Source organism: Chelonia mydas, chromosome 1 (genome assembly GCF_015237465.2).
Source record: "Chelonia mydas isolate rCheMyd1 chromosome 1, rCheMyd1.pri.v2, whole genome shotgun sequence".
In the NCBI taxonomy this organism is placed as follows: Eukaryota; Metazoa; Chordata; order Testudines; family Cheloniidae; genus Chelonia; species Chelonia mydas.
Genome location: NC_057849.1, coordinates 24731243 through 24751173, shown reverse-complemented (window position 1 = coordinate 24751173; position 19931 = coordinate 24731243). Strand labels below are relative to the sequence as shown.

The 19931-nt window shown below is 41.4% G+C and overlaps 1 protein-coding gene across 1 annotated transcript in view; it reads right to left on the bottom strand.

The window, feature by feature from the left end:
• Nucleotides 1-1481: 1481 nt before the first annotated feature.
• Nucleotides 1482-19931, bottom strand: part of TYR (tyrosinase) — an 84737-nt gene continuing 66287 nt past the window's right edge. The window contains exons 4-6 of the mRNA XM_043528691.1: nt 14602-14783; nt 4628-4630; nt 1482-1792 (exon numbers count right to left, since the gene is read on the bottom strand). Coding sequence (XP_043384626.1) covers nt 1569-1792; nt 4628-4630; nt 14602-14783 — 409 coding nt within the window. The 3' untranslated portion in view covers nt 1482-1568. The remainder of the gene's footprint in view (nt 1793-4627; nt 4631-14601; nt 14784-19931) is intronic.

The window sequence follows — 19931 nt, the reverse complement described above, 5'->3', positions numbered from 1 at the left end:
GTGTGGGGATATGATAGATATCTATAAAATCATGACTGGGGTGGAGAAAGTAAATAATAAAGTGTTTACTCCTTCTCCTAACACAAGTACTAGGGGTCATCAAATGAAATCAATAGGCAGCAGGTTTAAAACAAACAAAAAGGAAGTTTTTGTTCACACAATGCACAGTCAGTCTGTGCCAGAGGATGTTGTGAAGGCCAAGACTATAACAAGGTTCAAAAAAGAGCTAGACAAGTTCATGGAGGACAGGTGCATCAATGGCTATTAGCCAGGATGGGCAGGGATGCAAAACCCTATATCAATCTAGCCATGAACACTGTTAACTTCTAATGCCATGTCTATACAACCCCTTTTGTAGGCAAAACTTACGTCTCTTGGGTGCGAAAAGAACACTCTGCTGAGTGACATAAGTTTCGCCGGCATAAGTGCTTGTGTGCACAGTGCTATGTTGACAGGAGATGCTCTCCTGCTGACATAGCTATACCCGCTCATTTAGGTTTCATTATGTTGACAGGAGAGCTCTCTCCCATGTATTGGTACAGCTGTGCCACTGTAAGCTTGCTAGTGTAGACATGGCCTAAGTACATGGACTTTCTTAGTAATTGGAGCCAGCCACAATATAATACTATTCTCCAAAACCAGTGTATGACAATAGGATGAATGAGCGGAGATATGTGAGTTGATGCTGCTGGGTAGAGATGTGAATTGGGATTACTAACAGCCTTTTAGAAGTCTGCCCTCCTGAGGGTGAGGCATTTCTGTTGAGGTTATTCAGGTAAATACATCTAATTCTGTGATGCATTGGTTGTTTGTAAAGAGCGTGAACCCATCTTTCTTTACGAGCAATTGCAAGTCAAAAACTGTCCAGGGCTGGCAAAGAGCTAGAACGAGGCTTCCACTCTAGCTTTAGAACACATACAACTATAAGAAAAGCTTAATTGAAACTTTTTAGACAAATGAGGAGCAGTTTTTGAGAGGCTACAGCTTGCTGCTGATGGCAGTCAATCAAGGACAAAAACATTATTACTGGAGGTGGAAGGGAAATAATTCTTTCTTAAAAGAAAAAATCTGTCTCCAGATTACTCTCTATTATTCTTCCCTTAAATTAAAAGCATCTGAACAACAGAGTATAATATCCCCAGTCTTGCAATCAGATACAGACAGACACTGGTCCCTGTATGAAACTTGTGAATCTGCAGGATTGGGGCCTAAATTCAGAACAACGTTAGAAAGTGCAAATAAAATAGCAGATGACCAAAAGCAGGAGCCGTCAACCTGGGAAATAGTTTGGTTCCATGAGAATTCTGTTTAATTAAGAATAGGGAATACCTGGTGTATTCACAGGAAGCAGAGTAGCATACATTAGTTCTTTTAGGAAATGCTCTATGAGGAGACTTTGATAATACACTACAGTACAATATTGCATGTTACATGAGCAATGATATTCAGGACATTCCACACCCCTTATGCAGTGCATCTCAGCAAGATATTCTGTAAACATGTACCAAACAATGCATGCTTGATTTAGGGTTAGCACCTGAACTGCATTGCTGGATTACAGGTGGCTTTTATAGATTTGACTGATAAGACACATTGTGATCATCTTCACTTTCCATGAGTAAGGGCTGTGTTTCTGCAGTGCTTCCCGTTCTCTTCTTCCTACACCCCAGAACAATGAGTCCTGTGATCAGAGCAGTAATTATACCACCAACCACAGCTGCTCCGACTAACCACTGCCAGATCTGACGGACTTGCTCCAGGTAGGGCATCAAAAAGTCCTGGAAGGAGTCAACTGAAAAAAAGGACAAAACTCATTTTATGTTATGTAATGCATTGTCAATTTGTGGAAGCTAGCAGTTATATGATGGTGCATGCTGGAAGACTCTGAATAATAATAATAATAATAATAATAATAATAATGCTTTGTGTTGCTATAGTGCCTCTTATCTGAGAGTCACAAAGTATTTTAAAATCTTTAATAAATCAAGTCTCTGTCATTCAATGCAGAAGATAAGTATGATCCATAACTTACAAATGGGGAAACTGAGGCACAAAACCTACCAGCCCCTAAATGACCTCACCCAAATTCACATAGGAAATGTTGGATGGAATTAAGAGTAAAAGTAGTGGCAAAAATTCTAAATATTGGTGCCTAAAGTTGGGGACATAGGTAACTCCATTAGTTAATCACCTAGATAACTGGCCTAACTTTCAGAGGTGATAAGGAGCAACAGCTCCTAATGGTACTAATGTGAGCTGCAGATGTGGTTCAACATATCTGAAAACCAGGCCATTTATTTAGATGTCTAAATATGGATTTAGGTACCTCATTTTTGGCACCAGTCTTTGCAAACATTGATCTGGATCTCTTCCCCCCCCCCCCCCCACCCCTGGACATGGTGTGTCTGAACCACTGGATAATTCTTCCTCCTGAATCTGACCCTGCTTCTGCACGCTGTGTAGTACTTCTCAGTCTTTGCTGTAAAGCTGTGGTTCTCAAATGCAAACGGGCTTATTCTATCATAGTTTGGAATCAACTCAGTCTGATTCCAATTCCGTGATTATTTCAGTCCATTATCCCAAGGGCACCGTGAGAGTCAAAGCTCTTAGTTTAGCTCTTCAGTATGTAGCACTATAAATGTACACAAGACTTTGGAGTAGGAGACCAGTGCCAAACTTGATACTGCTCACCCAATGGGGTTTATATTCTATGGGGTTGAATCTCCATCACCCTGTCTCTTTTTCAGGCATTTACATCTGAGGAAAGTGAGTGCACAGGGCTAGCATGCTGGTTTGGTAATGCTTTCCACACACTTTGTACTCCCTTTGCGCAAGTGTAAATGTCTACTCAAGGTGCCAGGTAGTGGAGAATGAGGCTATGTCTACACTACTGCGGTAAGTCGACCTATGCTACGCAACTCCAGCTACATGAATAATGTAGCTGGAGTCGATGTGCCTTAGGTCGAGTTACCGCGGGGGGTTGATGGGAGAAAAATCTCCCGTTGACTTACCTTACTCTTCTCGTCGGAGGTAGAGTACCGGGATCGACTGGAGAGCAATCTGCAGTAGATTTGGCGGGTCTTTACTAGACCTGCTAAATCAACTGCTGGTGGATCAATCTCAGAGCGTTGATCCTTGCTGTAGTGTAGACCTGTCCCTCAAAGTAAAGAATGGGATGAAGTCCCTAAAGTCTGAGTGAGTTGCATTATCAGAGTGGATAAAGAGGTATTCTTTCTGAAACACCATCAGCCTGAGTCTGATCTTGGTTATACTGCTGAAAATCTAGAGTAACTTCATTGACTTAACTGATGTTACACTCTGGATTTACACTGGTTTCATTGATGTCAGAATCTGGTCACCCAACTCTAATTATTTTCACTGGTGGGAGTCTGCCCTCCAAAGACCTCCTCCCAAGCCCTGCCAAAGGGGACTTGCCGGGGCAAGGCTGGGGGCAGGAGAGGCATGTTGATGGCAGCGCTGCTGCACGCAGCACATCAGAGATTCCTGGTGGGGCTGTGGTCCATAGGGGATCACAACTCAGACAGGCTCCCAGGCACTTCAGCCCCTGGTGCAGCCCCAAAATGGGAGGTGGTTGCTGAATGTTTTGCCATCCACTGAAGACTCCTGGGATCTGTTTAAAGTATACCCAAGATGGTCTGTGGTTTCCCTGGGGAAAGCATGAACTTCTGCAATCTTGACTGACTTGTTTTGATTAAACCAAAATGTCAAAGCCAAACTCTGTGGAAACAGGCAGAAAAAGCCACATGAATCAATCCCGGCATTAATGCTGGTGTGACTCCTCAGTGAAGCACAACTACTGAATTACTCACAGAACCAGTTATAACCACTTATAAGTTATGGGTGAGGAAAGCATAAACTACTGGATGACTATACACCTGTGCAGTAGGAAATTTGCTCAGATGTTTAGAAGTAAATGTTGATAGTCAAAAGGTGAGGAAGTTAGTGCGGTTGGACATTAAATATGGAATACCCTCTCTACAGTTAAGGATTCCATTTTAAGTCTGAATTGGACCTCATCTAAGCCCTTAGCTATTTTCATTTTAAGCTTTGCATGCATGGGATACGGCCAGCAGATTTTTAAAGATGATATCTGAGGTGACTTAGACAAGCTGTTCTGGAGAAATGGGGCTCAGAAAGCATCAATATTAATTATGCTTTGAAAGTCCTTGCAGCATTCTTGCCACTTTTGTCCCAGAATCCCTTGTCCTAGAAACTTCAGCTGAGGTTCACTGAAAAAGGGAAAAGCAGTGCTGGGAAGCTGTATACTGATGTATTCCAAACGGTCTATTGGACTCTAGACTAGAGGAATTTCAGACAGCACTCAATGACTAGTGGGGACCAACACATTCAACTGAGGAAAAAATAACAAGTCTCTCTAGCCCTTTTCTTATGAAGACCACCTCCAAAATGAAAACCACATCAGTCTTTAATATATCTATCCTCACAACACCCCTGTGATGTAATCCCCATTGAATAGATGGGGAAACTCAAGCAGTGAAAGATTAAGTGACTTGCCCAAAGCCATGTAGGAAGTCAATGGTAGAACAAGGAGTTAAACCCAGGTTTCTTGGATCCCCAGACAACACCTTAACCACTAGACCTTAACCATCTTCCATTGCTATAAAGAGTTTTCCCTATGATGATCACATCAGAGTTAACCCCCTCCCTTGCAACTGCTCACTCTCTCTAGTGCAGGGTTTCCCATTTGTAGGAACATTTTCTCCCAGCATGCCTGTCTGGGACTGGCCCTTACACACAACAGAGCCAAGCACTTACAATTCTGAAGGGGCCATTTTGGAGCTGGTTGTACTTACCAGCGAGAAGAGAGGAAAGTACACTGTTTTATTTTCCATTTCTTATTGTTGAGCAGATGGCACTTTCTCACAGTCACAACTATTTTCCATAAAATACAGGATTCGTTGTGTTTTTTTTTTTTAAATATTCTATCCATTCTATACCTGCCAATGTATGGGTTTCTTTTAGCTCTAACCTTAATTCTGAATTTCCTGGCTTCCAAATGTCTGGTTGGTGTTTGTTTGTTAATACTGTTATGCCAAAGTTTTCTTTTTACCCTTAAGTTTCTAACAATGGCTATTAGAGAGGCAAGGTGTGTGAGGCCATATCTTTTATTGGGGCAACTTCTGCTGTTGAAAGAGACAAGCTGTTGAGCTACAGAGAGATCTTCAGGTCTGGGAAAGGTACTCCGAGTGTCACAGCTAAATACAAGGTGGAATAGATAGTACATATTATAAGAGACCCCTCAAGGTGAAGTGGCCAGTTAACACTTTGACAGTCATAGGACAAAAAAGGGAGGTTAGTGGGTTACAGATTTATAGTTTATTACAACATCTTATTTAAGTGAATGGTTATGAACTTAAGCTCCCAGGCAGTGGATGTGCCATTTATCATTCCAATCACTTCCCTATGACCTTGTCTTGCTCAGTTTTTTCCACCTGTTGGGTCACAGCATATCTGCACTGAAAATTTCTGGCCCATTGTCTCTCATATGTTTAGACAGTAAGCTATGTAGGGGCAGGGGCTGACTTGTTATATGCTTTGCACAATGGGGCCCTTATCCCAGTTTGGTGCATCTAAGTTAGAGCAGTACAAACAATAACTGGTATCAATACATTCTCTGGTCCTTGATTCTAGTTCAATGGTTTTTGTCTGAGAATAGGGAGAAAAGAAAAATAGATGCTTTGTGGAAGGGTAACAGGAGGGAGCATAGTTCTTGAGCATTTTAATATACCCGAGAACTTATTTAAGAAGTATGAGAAACTACTTATGTAGTTGTCTTTATGAGTCTGGCTAATATGTAGAAAGAATATGAGTGGCTTGTTAGGAAGTATACAAATATGAACCCAATTTTTGAGGAAAAATGTTAGATATTGAGGTCTTAGTTGCAACTTATTCTCGGATGAGGCCTGCTTCTCTCATTTTTTATTGCGCTCTTTCAATCCCTTCCCTGTTTGTGTTATGCCTTTTGCTATGAGATTGTGAATATAATGAGAACTGTGCTGTTTACATATATTGTCTTGGGTTTTTAGGACTGTGTGTACTTGTGTGTTTACACACACATCACTGAATCAGGAAATATTTCAGCTCCTTAAGGAAATTGGAGCAGGAATTTACCATGGAAATCTTGATACTGCTAAAATGGCACTGAAAATGAGCCTTGTTGCTCAGTCCTCCTTCCTGCAGAATTTGACTGGAACAAAATGTGGTCCTACGTGGCTTCTTAAAACCTTACACTATACTGCAACCATTCTTTGACTCCATTGTTAATCTGGAGGACAAGGGCGCCTCATTTGTCAGCCTTATCTTTGATGAAATGTAATGTGGCACAGGGACAGATGGGGGCTGCTGCATGATCTAACAGAGGGGAACTACTACTGTCTTCCATTTTACCACTGCCTTAAACCCAGTTAAGCATGTCCCTGCCCTGTTTTAACCTCAACCCGCGCAGGATTTCTCTAACAAGCTAGAGGCCAACTGCCACCTCCAGTCATGTGCTGCCTGTTTTCAGTTTCCTTTGCCACAGAGAAGATCCATGCAATCGCGACCTTGAAGTTACCGTGGCAACTCGGATGCCCGTGCATGGAGTGTCCCCAGAGGCAGTGCTAGCCAACTGGGGGCCCTAAACAGGAATATTTTGCCCCACTACACATACTACTAATTAATAGGGGGTCTCTTTGAGCTGCTCAAGGACCTAAGCAATTGCTTAGCCTGCTTATGCCTACTGGTGGCTCTGGCCCAGCGATCTGTAATGCACAACAGTAAAAATACAGTTGTTCCTGTACGTGTATGTCTGCCAACTAGAACCCCATAGAATTCCAAAGACCCAGTTACCACAGTCAATTATTTTTAATCCAGAATACTGCCAGGTCAGAGAGCACTGCAAACATGACCCCTCTGAAATGCTGAGAGTAAAACTGGGTGATTAATGGATTTTTTTCAGTTAAACTGGCATTTACTGAATGAATGAATAAATTGGGGTCCAACAGAACATTTTTTGACCCCAAATGAAACATTTCATTTCAGTTTTGAGCATTTTTTAACATTTAAAAAAAAATCTTTAAAATAAAATGAAAGGAATTTTCTGAATGCAAAGTCATTCTGAATAAAAAAAAATAATCAATGTTTTGTTTGGAAAATGTCAAAATGAAACATTTTGATTTTTGGAAAAAAAATTCAGGTGGTGAAGGCTCCAACACAGACAAGTCAATGAAATCAACATAAATTCACAAAATGTTTTGGTGTCGCTGAATCTGCATTTTTTCAACAACAAAAGTTTTGGGTGAAAAATTTAACCCAGCTCTACTTGAGAGACACTTTGAGTCAAAGTTTGTTTAACTTATTTTTTGTGTGTTCTAATTTAATAAACTTAAAAGAAAGCCCATCCTAAATGCTAGGTGGCCTTGTCATTGATTAAAAATGAACTCTTAATTAAGCTATTCCAAAACAAAAGAGCAGCTAATCCCTCCTCCTGACATCTAACCATCAATTAGTAACAATTACCAGCAAAATCTCCCAATCCCTCAGTTTTCCAGACACAAATAAAAATAATAACCCCAGCACACTCCCTACATGCAGTTTCTTAACTGCCTATTTTTAAAAACAAACAACCCCTGCAATCACTCAACATGTCTGTTTTATTCATGGAACCATATGGACTTCTCTCTGGTGGCTGCTAGGAGTGGTAGAAGAAACACTCCTATTCCCAGTGGCTGGTCTAGTGCAGTGCTGCCTAGAGATTTTGCCAGGGTGGCATTGCCCTGAAAAATAGGCCAGTGCACCATTGGTACAATAGAACACTAATTAAAGAACAAATCCACCTTTAAATTTAGAAGTCCTTTTAGTGGTACGCAACTGTACCTGCTGGGACTTGGAGGATGGAGCATAGGTTGCAGAAGAGAAGAGTTTGGAGGAAGCACCAGAAAGTTAATCAGTGTGCACATGATTAGGATGCTAATTCAATTGCAGCATCTCTGTAAATCATTCTCTTAATAAACAGTGTGTTTAGTTAGTATGTGATACATGATACAACAGCCTTTTAAGCATTTCTTCTACCCAATCTGGGTCTAGGATAAGACCATCGCAGGGTTAATTCTGGACACATCAAAACCAAAATTCAGCTGGCTAGCAAAAGGGGGAAAAAACAAAAGCCATTGGATCATTTATTCATTCACATACACCCCAGGATATATTGGCAATGACTTGCTGCTTCCTGTCACATGCATTTCTATTGCCTTATCCAGTTAGCTATTTGACACCAAGTTTAAAAGCAACGTTTGAGACCACAAAGAAAAAAGAAAAGCCTTGCACAGTTCTGCTTCCCCAGGGTGAGTCATTGTTTGTGTTTGTTTCTTGATGGACAAAGAAAATGTCAGTTGGATTTTAATCACCATTAGTTATGAGGGGGGAAAGGCCAGGCAAGTAGGTTTTTTTATTTATTTTTATTGTTTGCTTAGTCCACTTTGCACTTTCATCATGGCCATAGAGATAGTCGGTGGGGAATTCCTGCTGTGTAAGGGACATTCTGGGGGAAGGGCATTGCTGTGGGAGCGGAGCATCATGGCGCTTGATCATCCATTGTGGAAATTAGAGTGGCTCCCTTGAAGTTCTAATTTGTGCCAAAACTGGGCAGATTAGGGAGCCATGACTGGGTCCCTGGCAGGCCTCCTCTCACTCTGCTTGGCAGCAGTTGAGAATCAGTTCCTGTGTGTATAGGCTGGTGAAAAATTTTATGATTGTTTTTAAAGGCTGAAGCTGGGTAGAGCCTTCTACCTCTCACTGCAAAATCACATTACAGTAGGTTCCAACCCACATGCCCGGGACTGACGACACACGCATATAAAATGGTTACTGACAAAAATGGGTTACTTTTGTATCTTTAAGTGATATCAATCAAATGTTCCCCGACGTATCTATAGCACAATATAGCACGTTTTTTTCTGATTTACCCACAGTAACAATCACATTGACAAAGCTGCTCTTTAACAGCTTGCTCATCTCGATTCCAAGAAAGGAGGCTGGCCACAGCTATACGATAGCCAATGTTCTTCGGTTATAACTTTTAAAATTTGTTCCTGGCTTCCCAAATGGTAGCTGCCTGCTACAAAAGGACGTGAAAGTAAGGAGAGAAGCTGACTTTTTAAAATCCATGTTTACTGTAATCAATTAAACAGCTTTAGCTAACAGCCAAACTTTCCACTCCTATTCCCTACTCCTCGGAGGCTCACTTTTAACATTGGTTTCTTGGTTTCCTCCTCCTTTTCCAATTAACCTTATTTTTCACTTCCCAGAGCCTGAAGAAATTCCCATGACGGAAACATTGTCTCATCTTTTCTTTTCTGACTTGATAGTCTAATTCCTTTTTCAGTCATGCAGTTTAGGGATTTAAACTGCATCCCAAGGGGACACTGAACATGCACTGTCGATTTTAATTACATCCTATCATCCAGGCATCTGCAACTTATCTCACCTAGCTGTTGCTATTTTATTGTCAGCAATCTGATTTCAAACTGAGTTCTAGCTCATAGTGTATGCTGCTGAATACCTCAAAGATGGAAAGAGTCATCAAGGTCTCTTGAAGTTGGCATGGGTCTGTCTGGGTGCTACTATGCTGCTGGTCAATTTGCCACCACAGGATACGTTTGAGCGGAGATGACAAAGTTCGATTCTGGAGATGGACTTCCCCAAACTCATGGGTGTCAGCAGTCTTGTCTCTTTGACTGCACCTAAGACTAGGCCTTCAGGAGCACACCAAATATCCACCAAACTAGAAAGCTGCACTGCAGGCCTATTAAGCATCTGCCACACTGGTAGGCCAGATGCCAACTCTTGCCAAGATTGCAGGCATTAGCTAAGAACTAACAAACTCATAGCTGGAGATCAGACCAGTTCACCTCTGTTAGTTTTGCTCAAAATAACCATTAATTTTATAGGAATGTGTTTAGACTCTACGAAATGCTTGTAAATTGCTGCATGTGTTAATCTCACTTGTAGAGTCTGTATTCCATGCTACAAGAAAACATGTAAGTTTTGCTTTATAACTTTGAAAATATTTTCTCTGAACTTCTGAACCCAGGCAGGGGAATCACAAAGGATTGGTTGGCCCTATTGCACCTGGGAAATGCTACATTTAAGGAAGCTCGTCCTGTGGACTTGGAAGCTGAATGTTAAGGAAATTAAAATAAAATCACAGGAAAATTTTCATCTTTTTGTCTATTTAAACTCTGACAGGGCCAAAGACTCTAAACTGAAGCCAGAGGTCACCAGGAGCTTTCTCCTGGGTCTGCCCTGAAAGACACTTTGAATTGACAGATCACTACAACTCTTGTCACTCTTAGGATTTAGATGGTAACTCATTTGTGCGTATGTTTGCTTGCTTTAACCTATAAATAACTCTTATTCCCTTTTCCTAGTTAATAAACCTTTAGATAGTCTATTACAGCATTGGCTACAGGTGTTGCCTTTGTTGTAAGATCTAAGGTACCAAGTGATCTGGAGTAAGTAACTGGTCTCTTGGAACTAGAAGCTACCTGAATGTGGTGCGATTTTTGGTGTGAGTGACCATTTATCACTAAGTCAAGTTTGTGTGGGTGGCAAGATAAACTGGAGAGTCTAAGGGGACTGTCTGTGACTCCATGGTAAGACTCTTATAGTGATCCAGGAGTTCGCATTTGTTACTGGCTCGGTTAAATCTAATTATCGACCACACCACCAGTTTGGGGTGTCTGCCCTGTTTGTGGCAATCTGCTCTGAAGTAAGAACTCACAGCTGGGAGCCACTACAGACAGTATCATTACACCATTTTAATCACACTGCCATTACCTTTTACTCTGCCTGCAGCCCAGCATCCCTCTTCAGCTGCATATGTTGAAGCTACAGGATCAAACACCTTAGTTCAGAATTTCAAAAATGGAAAATTGTAGTTTATATTTAGGTATCTGCCTGACTCTTCAAAAGTGTGACTCAGCCCGCAACACCTAGTGAGGTCACCAAAGATCTCCCACTGAGATCAAGGGGAGCTGCTGGGTGAAAGTTGGGCATCTGTCTAAAAATGGATTCAGGAGTTAGCTTTAAGGAATTATTTCTGGAAATAACTTGGCCTGGGCTTCAAACACTAGTACTCAGCATCCTGTTTGTACTATAATATATATTATGGCAGGCATCACCAGGCGGCGCTGTTACAGTCTTCCAAGTCTTTTATTAGCATGCAAGCAAATGTTCAGTCTTGGGAAGATAGGCTGTGTGGTGGCGTTAATTTTATTATGCAAGGTGAGTGGGATAGTGGGCTCCTTGCCTCAGCCTGAGTTAATTCTTGGGGCAGAGTTGGTTCCTGGGACTGGGCCATGTGTATTTGGGTTTATTCTTTGTGATCACCTCTGTTCAAGGAGTGGTGTATGTGTGTAAATAAGACGCTGAATATATGCAGACTCCACTTTACTGATTTCTTCTCCACTGGGAAGCTAGCCTGCAAGACTCCAGACTTCTGCTGAGTAGCAACAGATGTGCAGCAGTGTAATTACTGTCCTGGACTGACACTTTCTCACTGGGTCCCTTTCCATTTTTATGTCTCCTACCTCCCTGCTCATGTTCTAGCTATAATCACAGTTAGCCACTTCATTTCAACATCTCAACTGAATTTCTGCTATTGTCACATCACTCCTTTCCCCCATCTGCTTTGACATAAAACTTTTATTTGACCGTTCCTCATTCCCCTTACTCCTGTCCCATTGCCCATCCTCTTACTCATCGGCAAGGTTCTGCATAAGCTTCTACCTCTTCTCAGACCATGATCTGTGAGACAATTGCCACTGCTAATTTTTTTTGGCATTGTACCTTTATACTGTACCTACCATGCAAATCAAGTGTAGCTCCCTGACTTTGATCACAGATTCATCTTTTCTAGTCCTCCTTGATCACGTCGCAGCATTTTGGTATCTTGCAGCATATGAGCGCTTCGAACAAGAAGCCAGCACTTGTCTCTCTCTGAGGCTATGTCTACTCTTCAAGTTGGAGACTCAAATAAACATACCTGCACTAATTCTGACTGAGCTAGTGTGCTAAAAATAGAAGTGTTGCTGTGGCAGGAGGGCCTCTCCATCCTCAGTAAAATTCCATCCAGGTCACTAGGTATGTACTTGAGCAGCTGGCATCTCCTGTCACTTGTGCCACCGTGGCTATGCTTCTATTTTTAGCATGCAAGCTCAATCAGAGCTAGCATGGGTATGTCTCCTCAACCTCAAACACTCAAACCTACCTGAATCTTTAGATATTCAGAATCTGAATGTTGTTGCTCTTGCCCATTTTTAATTTTGAACCAATTATTTCTTTCTAATAAAGAATGATAACTTAGGCTCCAGCCCTGCAAATGGGACTGAAGAGGGACTTAAGTGCCACATGGACCTTGTGCAGGTTCTCTGTACAGGTATGAATTTCACCCTTAGTGCTGATCTTTCAGCAGAAATAAAGAATCATCTTAACCCACCCTTCTGCAAAGCAATAGTCATGATTAGAAAGGACAAACTTGATTTTGTCTGCAGTGTAGTTGTAGCTCTGTCAGTCCCAGGCTATTAGAGAGACAAGGTCAACGTGGTGGTAATATCTTTTATTGGACCAAGTTCTGTTGGTGAGAGAGACCAGCTTTCTAGCCACACTGAGCTCTTGAAAAAGCTCTCTCTCCAACAGAAGTTGGACCAATAAAAGATATTACCTCACCCACCTTGTCTCTCTTATACTTGCATTTAACCACTTTTAGTTGTTTTTTAATACCCGATTCCTCCTGTGTCTGATTTTCTGTATGCTTCTGCAATGCTAATGTATTCTGCAGTGTTTTGAACTTTCCCAATATTTGGCATTTTTTCTTAAAGCCCCAGTTCCTGGAATTAAGTGACTGATGTGAGAATCACAGTTTCATTTAAAAATAAATGAAAGGTTCTAGTTCAAGAGAAACGCTTGAAAACATGAATCCTAAAGATTCAGAAACTACACTACAAAATAAGCCCCAAAACTACCACTTTTTTTAAAAAAAAAAAAATCTCAAGAATGGTTTAAAAAAATCATAGGAGAAACACTGATTCCTGCTTATGCTGTAGTTCTAAAATGGTCATCAGATTAGCTAGGACAATGATACTTGAAATAATCAGCCATAAAAATGTGCTTTCGGGATAGCAATGAATCACAAGCTGCTAGACTGTGTTTAACAAAAGAATTGAATGAGCAGGCTGAACGCTATTTTGGAGCAGTTTACTAAGCATGCAGAAGTCAGACCCTGTCATTAGGAAGCAAAATCTTTCTAAGGGCCAGAGCTGCCTGAAAGTACCATAGTATTGTTCTGACAGAGTGGGAAAAAAGCTATTAGGGTAAATGTTAGTCTTGCTAAAATGTCTCTGCTGCCTTTGATATATGATTACTGGACTCTTGGCTGCCGATTGCATTTGCAACTGAACAGACACATTCACAAAAGGTTGCACTGTTCCTTGATCTCATTCATTTCTTGATACTTAATAAAAGTCTTGATCTTCTAGCTATACCTTGTGTCCCAGGCTTGAGTTCCCTGATCAAAATGCCCCTCAACTTTGGTCTAATCATTCCAGTGGCCTATCTTAGTAATTGCCGAACTAAAGGCCAAGATCTGAACGCTCCTTAGCTCTGGGGAAAGTTTAGGTCTCGAACAAAGTTTGTCCTTTATCTTAGTGCATGCAGATCTTATTGACACCTACACTGCTAAATGGCCTCATCCTACATATCAATACCATTTCTAAACAATGCACATTAAATTTATTTTAAGTAATAATAAAGACCCTTGTGCGGCCTTCATTTGCATTCTGTAGAAGTGGCACTATGTATCTCATGGTGAAATTCACCCCTGTGCAAAGAGCCAGCACAAAGCTCATGAATCACTTAAGTTCTACTTAAGCTTTATTTTGAGGACTTAAATAGTTCATTGGCCATTTGTTGGGGTGAAGTTAATCCTCGATAATTAAGATAACAGATTTATTCAGTTTCCAAGTATAAAAGATGATTTTCCAGCTGCCAGTCCTGAAACCTGAGCCTGGTATCTGAAACTCCAGCTGGGTGCTGTCTCTTTTGCACATTATCACCACTAATAAAGAATCTGCAGGTCAGATTCTGCCCTCATTTATGCCTCCAAGTTATGCAGTTACATGGGTCCAGATCCTTGGCTTGAGTAAATCGGCATTGATTTATGGAGCAGTGCTAATTTACACCAGGCCTGTGGCCTTTGTATTGGTCCCTCAATGAAACCTGACTCAGTCCTGCTGTACTCATTGGGTTTGCATTGGTGTAATTGGAAGCAAAACATGGCCCTGCGTTTGGAATTTTTTTTAACAATTCTGTTGATAATTACACAGTCTCCCATAGCTGCCTGCATCGGCTATGCAGTACTGACAGGCGACAAACTTCCTTTGGTCGCTAAACCAATCAGCTATGACTGCGAATATTCTCACTGAATAAATCTGATTAAGAAGGCACCCTTCGTACTTTGTCTCTTTACACATATCTGCTATATAAAGATGGCAGATTCAGAATTTGCTTATCACTAAACATTACCTGGGTCTGCTAGATATTCATAATCATATCCCAGCTCCCTTGATGGGGTAAAAAATTCTCCATTTCTGTAGAGAGGAATAAATGGGACCATGTAATATTCACGATTGTGTCCAATGGGTGCATTGGCTGCTGGGTAAACGTCTCGCAGAGGTCTGTGTCTTCTAAGCCATTGTTCAAAAATACTGTAGAGGAAAGAGAGTGTGGATTAGTACTGCAAATAGACAATAATGCTTCTCTTTGCAACAACAGAGAAACTCAGTGGGCCTGATTCGCTGCTACTGTGAGCACTGAGGAGTGATTAATACCTGTCCAAAGTGAATTTGAGGGTATGTGTAAAATGCTATCAGATCAGCATGGTAGCATTTTATGCCTACTAGGTTCTCAGCACAGCTGTAGGTACCTACACAAAGTGCAAGGCAGCGAAGGCTCAAGCTTGGTCTCTGCAATGCTTTGCAGATCCTGGTTATGTTTTATAATTCAGTGACTGTAATTTATGCAGCAATTATAGTGTAATTACAGTGTGGTTGTGCTTTCTGATAGTTAATTACTGCTAATTCACATAACCAGAATGTTAACTATGGGACTGAATTAAGTATATTACTGCCCCTTTGATTTAATACTTAATACATGTGCTCTTTAGAATCTAGGCACAGTATCTGCATTTCATTCACACTGTAATCCGTCTGAGCATTCATTTATTCTAGCAGGGTGGTAGCACTATAGTTAAGGTTGAGACTAGTTTACTCTTGAACAACTGATTTCTCCAAGTGGTTTAAACTCCACATGCTTACTGAGATTGTCTTGAAAACTGCTGGGAGTCATGATGGCTTGGGCCAGTGTTAGTGGTCCAAACTGAAGGTGGTTTGAACCAAGGGATTCTTGACATACAGCCCATCCCTCCCTCAAAAATCAGGTGGTATCAAAATGTCATGGTTCTTACAGCTTAAGGCGACGTGCTATGGCCACTGAACCCAAACAGCACCACTGCACTGTGAGTTGGAGTCCTGGTAGCTCTGAGAATGTTTTGTGCATATTTATTGCTCAGTTCTGTAGGAGCTCCTTCTGGAGATTATGCTCAGGGAGCAAAGTTTCTGGCTTATGAGCAGATATTTCAAAGTGCTCTGATATTCACATACATGCTCAGATTTTACTTAAGTATCCTCTAGGAAAATGACATTAAATAAATAGAGGGAGGACACAAGTTTGTAGTAAGCAGCCGCTTTAGGGTAATGAAATCATGCGGCAGGGTCTTCCTCCGTTTCCTGAACAGTGGGACTGAATGAAGAAAAGTAAGTAGCTGTGACACTCATCAATGTCCGCATGACCAAAAGGGGTTGCTGAGCATCAGGAAGAGTTAGTTGAAGGACTGGGGTGAGGTTGACATTGACTGATACAGTGCCAGGATACAGACATTGAGCAGTAACTTAAGTTTATCACGAAAAATAAACACAGATGCCCTTTTCAACTTTCTCTGATTACTCATCTCATCTACACAAACTAAGGGATCACACATAGAGTTCTTGGGGAAAGGGGTGTGAAGGAAATGTCAGACACTAGAAAAATGTAGTCGCCTGGGCCATGGTCCTTTTTAAGACAGTCATAGCAAACTTCCAGTGATATATTTTTTTTTTTTATCCCACAAACTGCTATATGAAACGAAGCAGTGGAAAAGCTACAATAAACTTTTACAAATGATACTCTAACCCAAAGAGCTGAACGTTTGTACTCCTTTCTCACCTCCTGTTAAAATGAAAATTTGGTGCCACCTTAACTGTGGTGATACTATCGCTCCACAATAATATTGCTGTGACAGATTAGGAGTAGTGATATGAGCTGTGGTCATTTGGTCAATGGTGTCCTCAGATAACACCCAGCCTTTTCTCCCTCACAAGGAGCTGATTTTAATAGTCAGAATGCTCTAAAATCCACATGCATAACTGATTGCCTTGAAAACTGGTATGCCACAACAGAGGTTAGTATACAGTTTGAGATGCAAATTTGGGGTAATTTGATCAAGGGGTTCCCAAGAATACAGCCCCCCCCTTACAGGAGCATCTTTTAATTTTTAAAATACTTGAAAATCATTGTGCATAGTGAGCTTCTTAGAATGGGTATACTTCTTGGTACCAATTTGGAGTCATTTGGTCAAGAGATTTGTAATATATAGCCCCTCCAACTCCCATTAAGGAGCTTATTTTATTAAATCCATGTGCATAGAGAGATTGTCTTGATCATTCATATTTAACATTGATTGGGTTGACAGCATGGGGCGGGGGAGGAAGAACACCCATTGAGATGAATGGGTTAGTTCACACTTAGAACTATGGTGTCAGGCAGCATTCATCTCTTTGGGGTATTCTGGTTTGTCTGAAAAGAATGGGTCACTTTACACCTCTGCAATCCTCCCATGCCATTGAAGCTTGTATAGGGCCCCTTCTCCCTACATTAGTTCCCCTGCTGGTATGAGGATCTCCTCCATTCTCCTTGCTCCTCAGAGACCATCAGTTACCACCTGCCTTCTCCCTGTAGCCCTACAGTCCTATGTGGGCATGGATGGGCCAGGAGGAGGATAGAGGTTGTAGTTGAGTGGCAGTGGGTGTTTTCAGGAAGCCTCCCTCTGCCCCCTAAAAGATGATCCCCAGTCATGACCTCCTCATTCCCACGACTTCCTCAAAATAAAAAAAAAAAAATAAAAAGGGGGGGGAATTCCCTGTTTAAAACTTTGTCAATGCAGAATTAAGGTCCACCAGCAGTGCCTTGTACCCTTCCAGGACAGAGTGTATCTATGCTTAACCTAGAAACCAGGAAAGAAAGAGTTAACATAAGACAAACTTAAACTTCTGAAAAATAGGAAATGTGGCATTAAGGTACATGCTAGCCCCCCCCCCCCCACTCCCAACCTTCAGGACAGGAACCTGCGAGTTAATTCTGCTAAAATCTGATGCAGGTTTCTGCTCAGAAATTCACAAGGTGCTAAGTGGTATGGGGAAAAGCTGTTCTGTGGCTCCGATCCCTCCTGTTCACACCGAAACCACCCTTGCTGCAATTTAAGCCCATTGCTTCTTGTCCTATCCTCACCGGTTAAGAAAAACAATTTTTCTTCCTCCTCCTTGTAACAACCTTTTATGTACTTGAAAACTGTTGTCATGTCCTCTCTGTCTTCTCTCCTCCAGACTAAACAAACCCAATTTTTTTTAATCTTCCCTATAGGTCATGTTTTCTAGATCTTTAATAATTTTTGTTGCTCTTCTCTGGACTCTCTCCTATTTGTCCACATCTTTTCTGAAATGTGGTGCCCAGAACTGGACACAATACTCCAGTTGAGACCTAATCAGCACAGAGTAGAGTGGAAGAATTACTTCCCGTGTCTTGCTTACAACACTTCTGCTAATACATCCCAGAATGATGTTTGCTTTTTTTTTTGCAACAGCATTACACTGTTGACTCCTATTTAGCTTGTGGTCCACCAGGACCCCCAGATCCCTTTCCGCAGTACTCCTTCATAGGCAGTCATTTCCCATTTTGTGTGTGTGCAATTGATTGTTCCTTCCTTTGCATTTGTCCTTATTGAATTTCATTCTATTTACTTCAGATCCTGTCTCCAGTTGGTCCAGGTCATTTTGAATTTTAATCCTATCCTCCAAAGCATTTGCAACCCCTCCCAGCTTGGTATTGTCCGCAAACTTTATGTATACTCTCTCTGCCATTATCTAAATCATTGATGAAGATATTGAACAGAACTGGACCCAGAACTGATCCATGCAGGATCCCACTCGTTATGCCCTACCGGCATGACTGTGAACAACTGATAACAGTTTTCCAACCACTTTTGCGCCCACATTATAGCAGCTCCATCTAGATTGCACTTCCCTAGTTTATTTATCAGAAGGTCATGCGGGACAGTATCAAAAGCTTTACTAAAATTAAGATATTCCACATCTCCGCTTCCCCCCCATCCACAAGGCCTGTGAAAGAAAGCTATCAGTTTGGTTTGACATGATTTGTTTTTGACAAATCCATGCTGACTGTTACTTTTCAACTTATTATCTTCTAGATGTTTGCAAATTGATTGCTTAATTTGCTCCATTACCTTTCCGGGTACAGAAGTTAAGCTGACTGTTCTCTAATTCCCTGGGTTGTCCTTATTTCCCTTTGTATAGATGGGCACCATATTTGCCCTTTTCTAGTCTTCCCGTCTTCCATGACTTCTCAAAGATAATCGCTAATGGATCAAATATCTCCTCAGTCAGCTCTTTGAGTATTCTAGGATGCATTTCATCAGGCCCTGGTGACTTGAAGACCTCGAATTTGTCCAAATAATTTTTAACTTGTTCTTTCTCTATTTTAGCCTCTTCTGATCCTACCTCATATTCACTGGCATTCACTATGTTAGACATCCAATTGCCACCAACCTTCTTGACAAAAACCGAAACAAAGAAGTCATTAAGCACCTCTGTCATTTCCACATTTTCTGTTATTTCCCCCCTCTTTGAGTAATGGGCCTACCCTGTTCTTGGTCTTCATCTTGCTTCTAATGCATTTGTAGAATGTTTTCTTGTTACCCTTTATGTCTCTAGCTAGTTTGAGCTTGTTTTGTGTCTTGGCCTTTCTAATTTTGTCCCTACATATTTTCAATATGTTAGATTTTGTTTTTGAAATCCCTGTCCTGATCTCCAGCTGCCTATACTACAATAATCTAGTCACACAAGGGGAAATTCACACATTAGCAGCAAGCTCATGGATGGCTCAGAAATATCCTTGAATGGGGAAGGGAGTGATCAGATTACAAGGGATAGCCTGTTCTCCAATGACATATGGGAGAGGAGGGCTCCATGCTGGCTTAGAAACTGCTGTTGCAGAGGCAAACTTTGGGGACAAGCTAAGGGCGGGATCAGTGAATCTCTGCTTACATGGATTCAGGGGTTGGAACCACCAGGAAGGTGCAAGACAGAGCTGTGAGTCACACTTTAATCCAGCTACAGTGACTGGTGAGGGGCTGTGGAGAATGCTCCATGCCCTGGCCATTATTTGGGGGATGTGTATTTCAACCATAGCTAACTTAATCATTACTAGTTCAGGGAAAGGGTTTCTCCAGACTACCCCAACAGCTGAACTGGCACTAACGTGTTTGTAAGCTACACAAGGATTCTGCATGCAAGTTGCATCTTTTGTCATCCAAGAAAAATGACTGACTCTAATTCAGAGACATTCTGCTTATGCTGGCAAATTAAAGCTCTCTCCCACCCAGGCAGAACTAGGACCAGAACCTCAGTTCTTTTTTAGGACCAAACGATTTAATAGACGAAAGCATTGCTGTGGTCATCCACCTT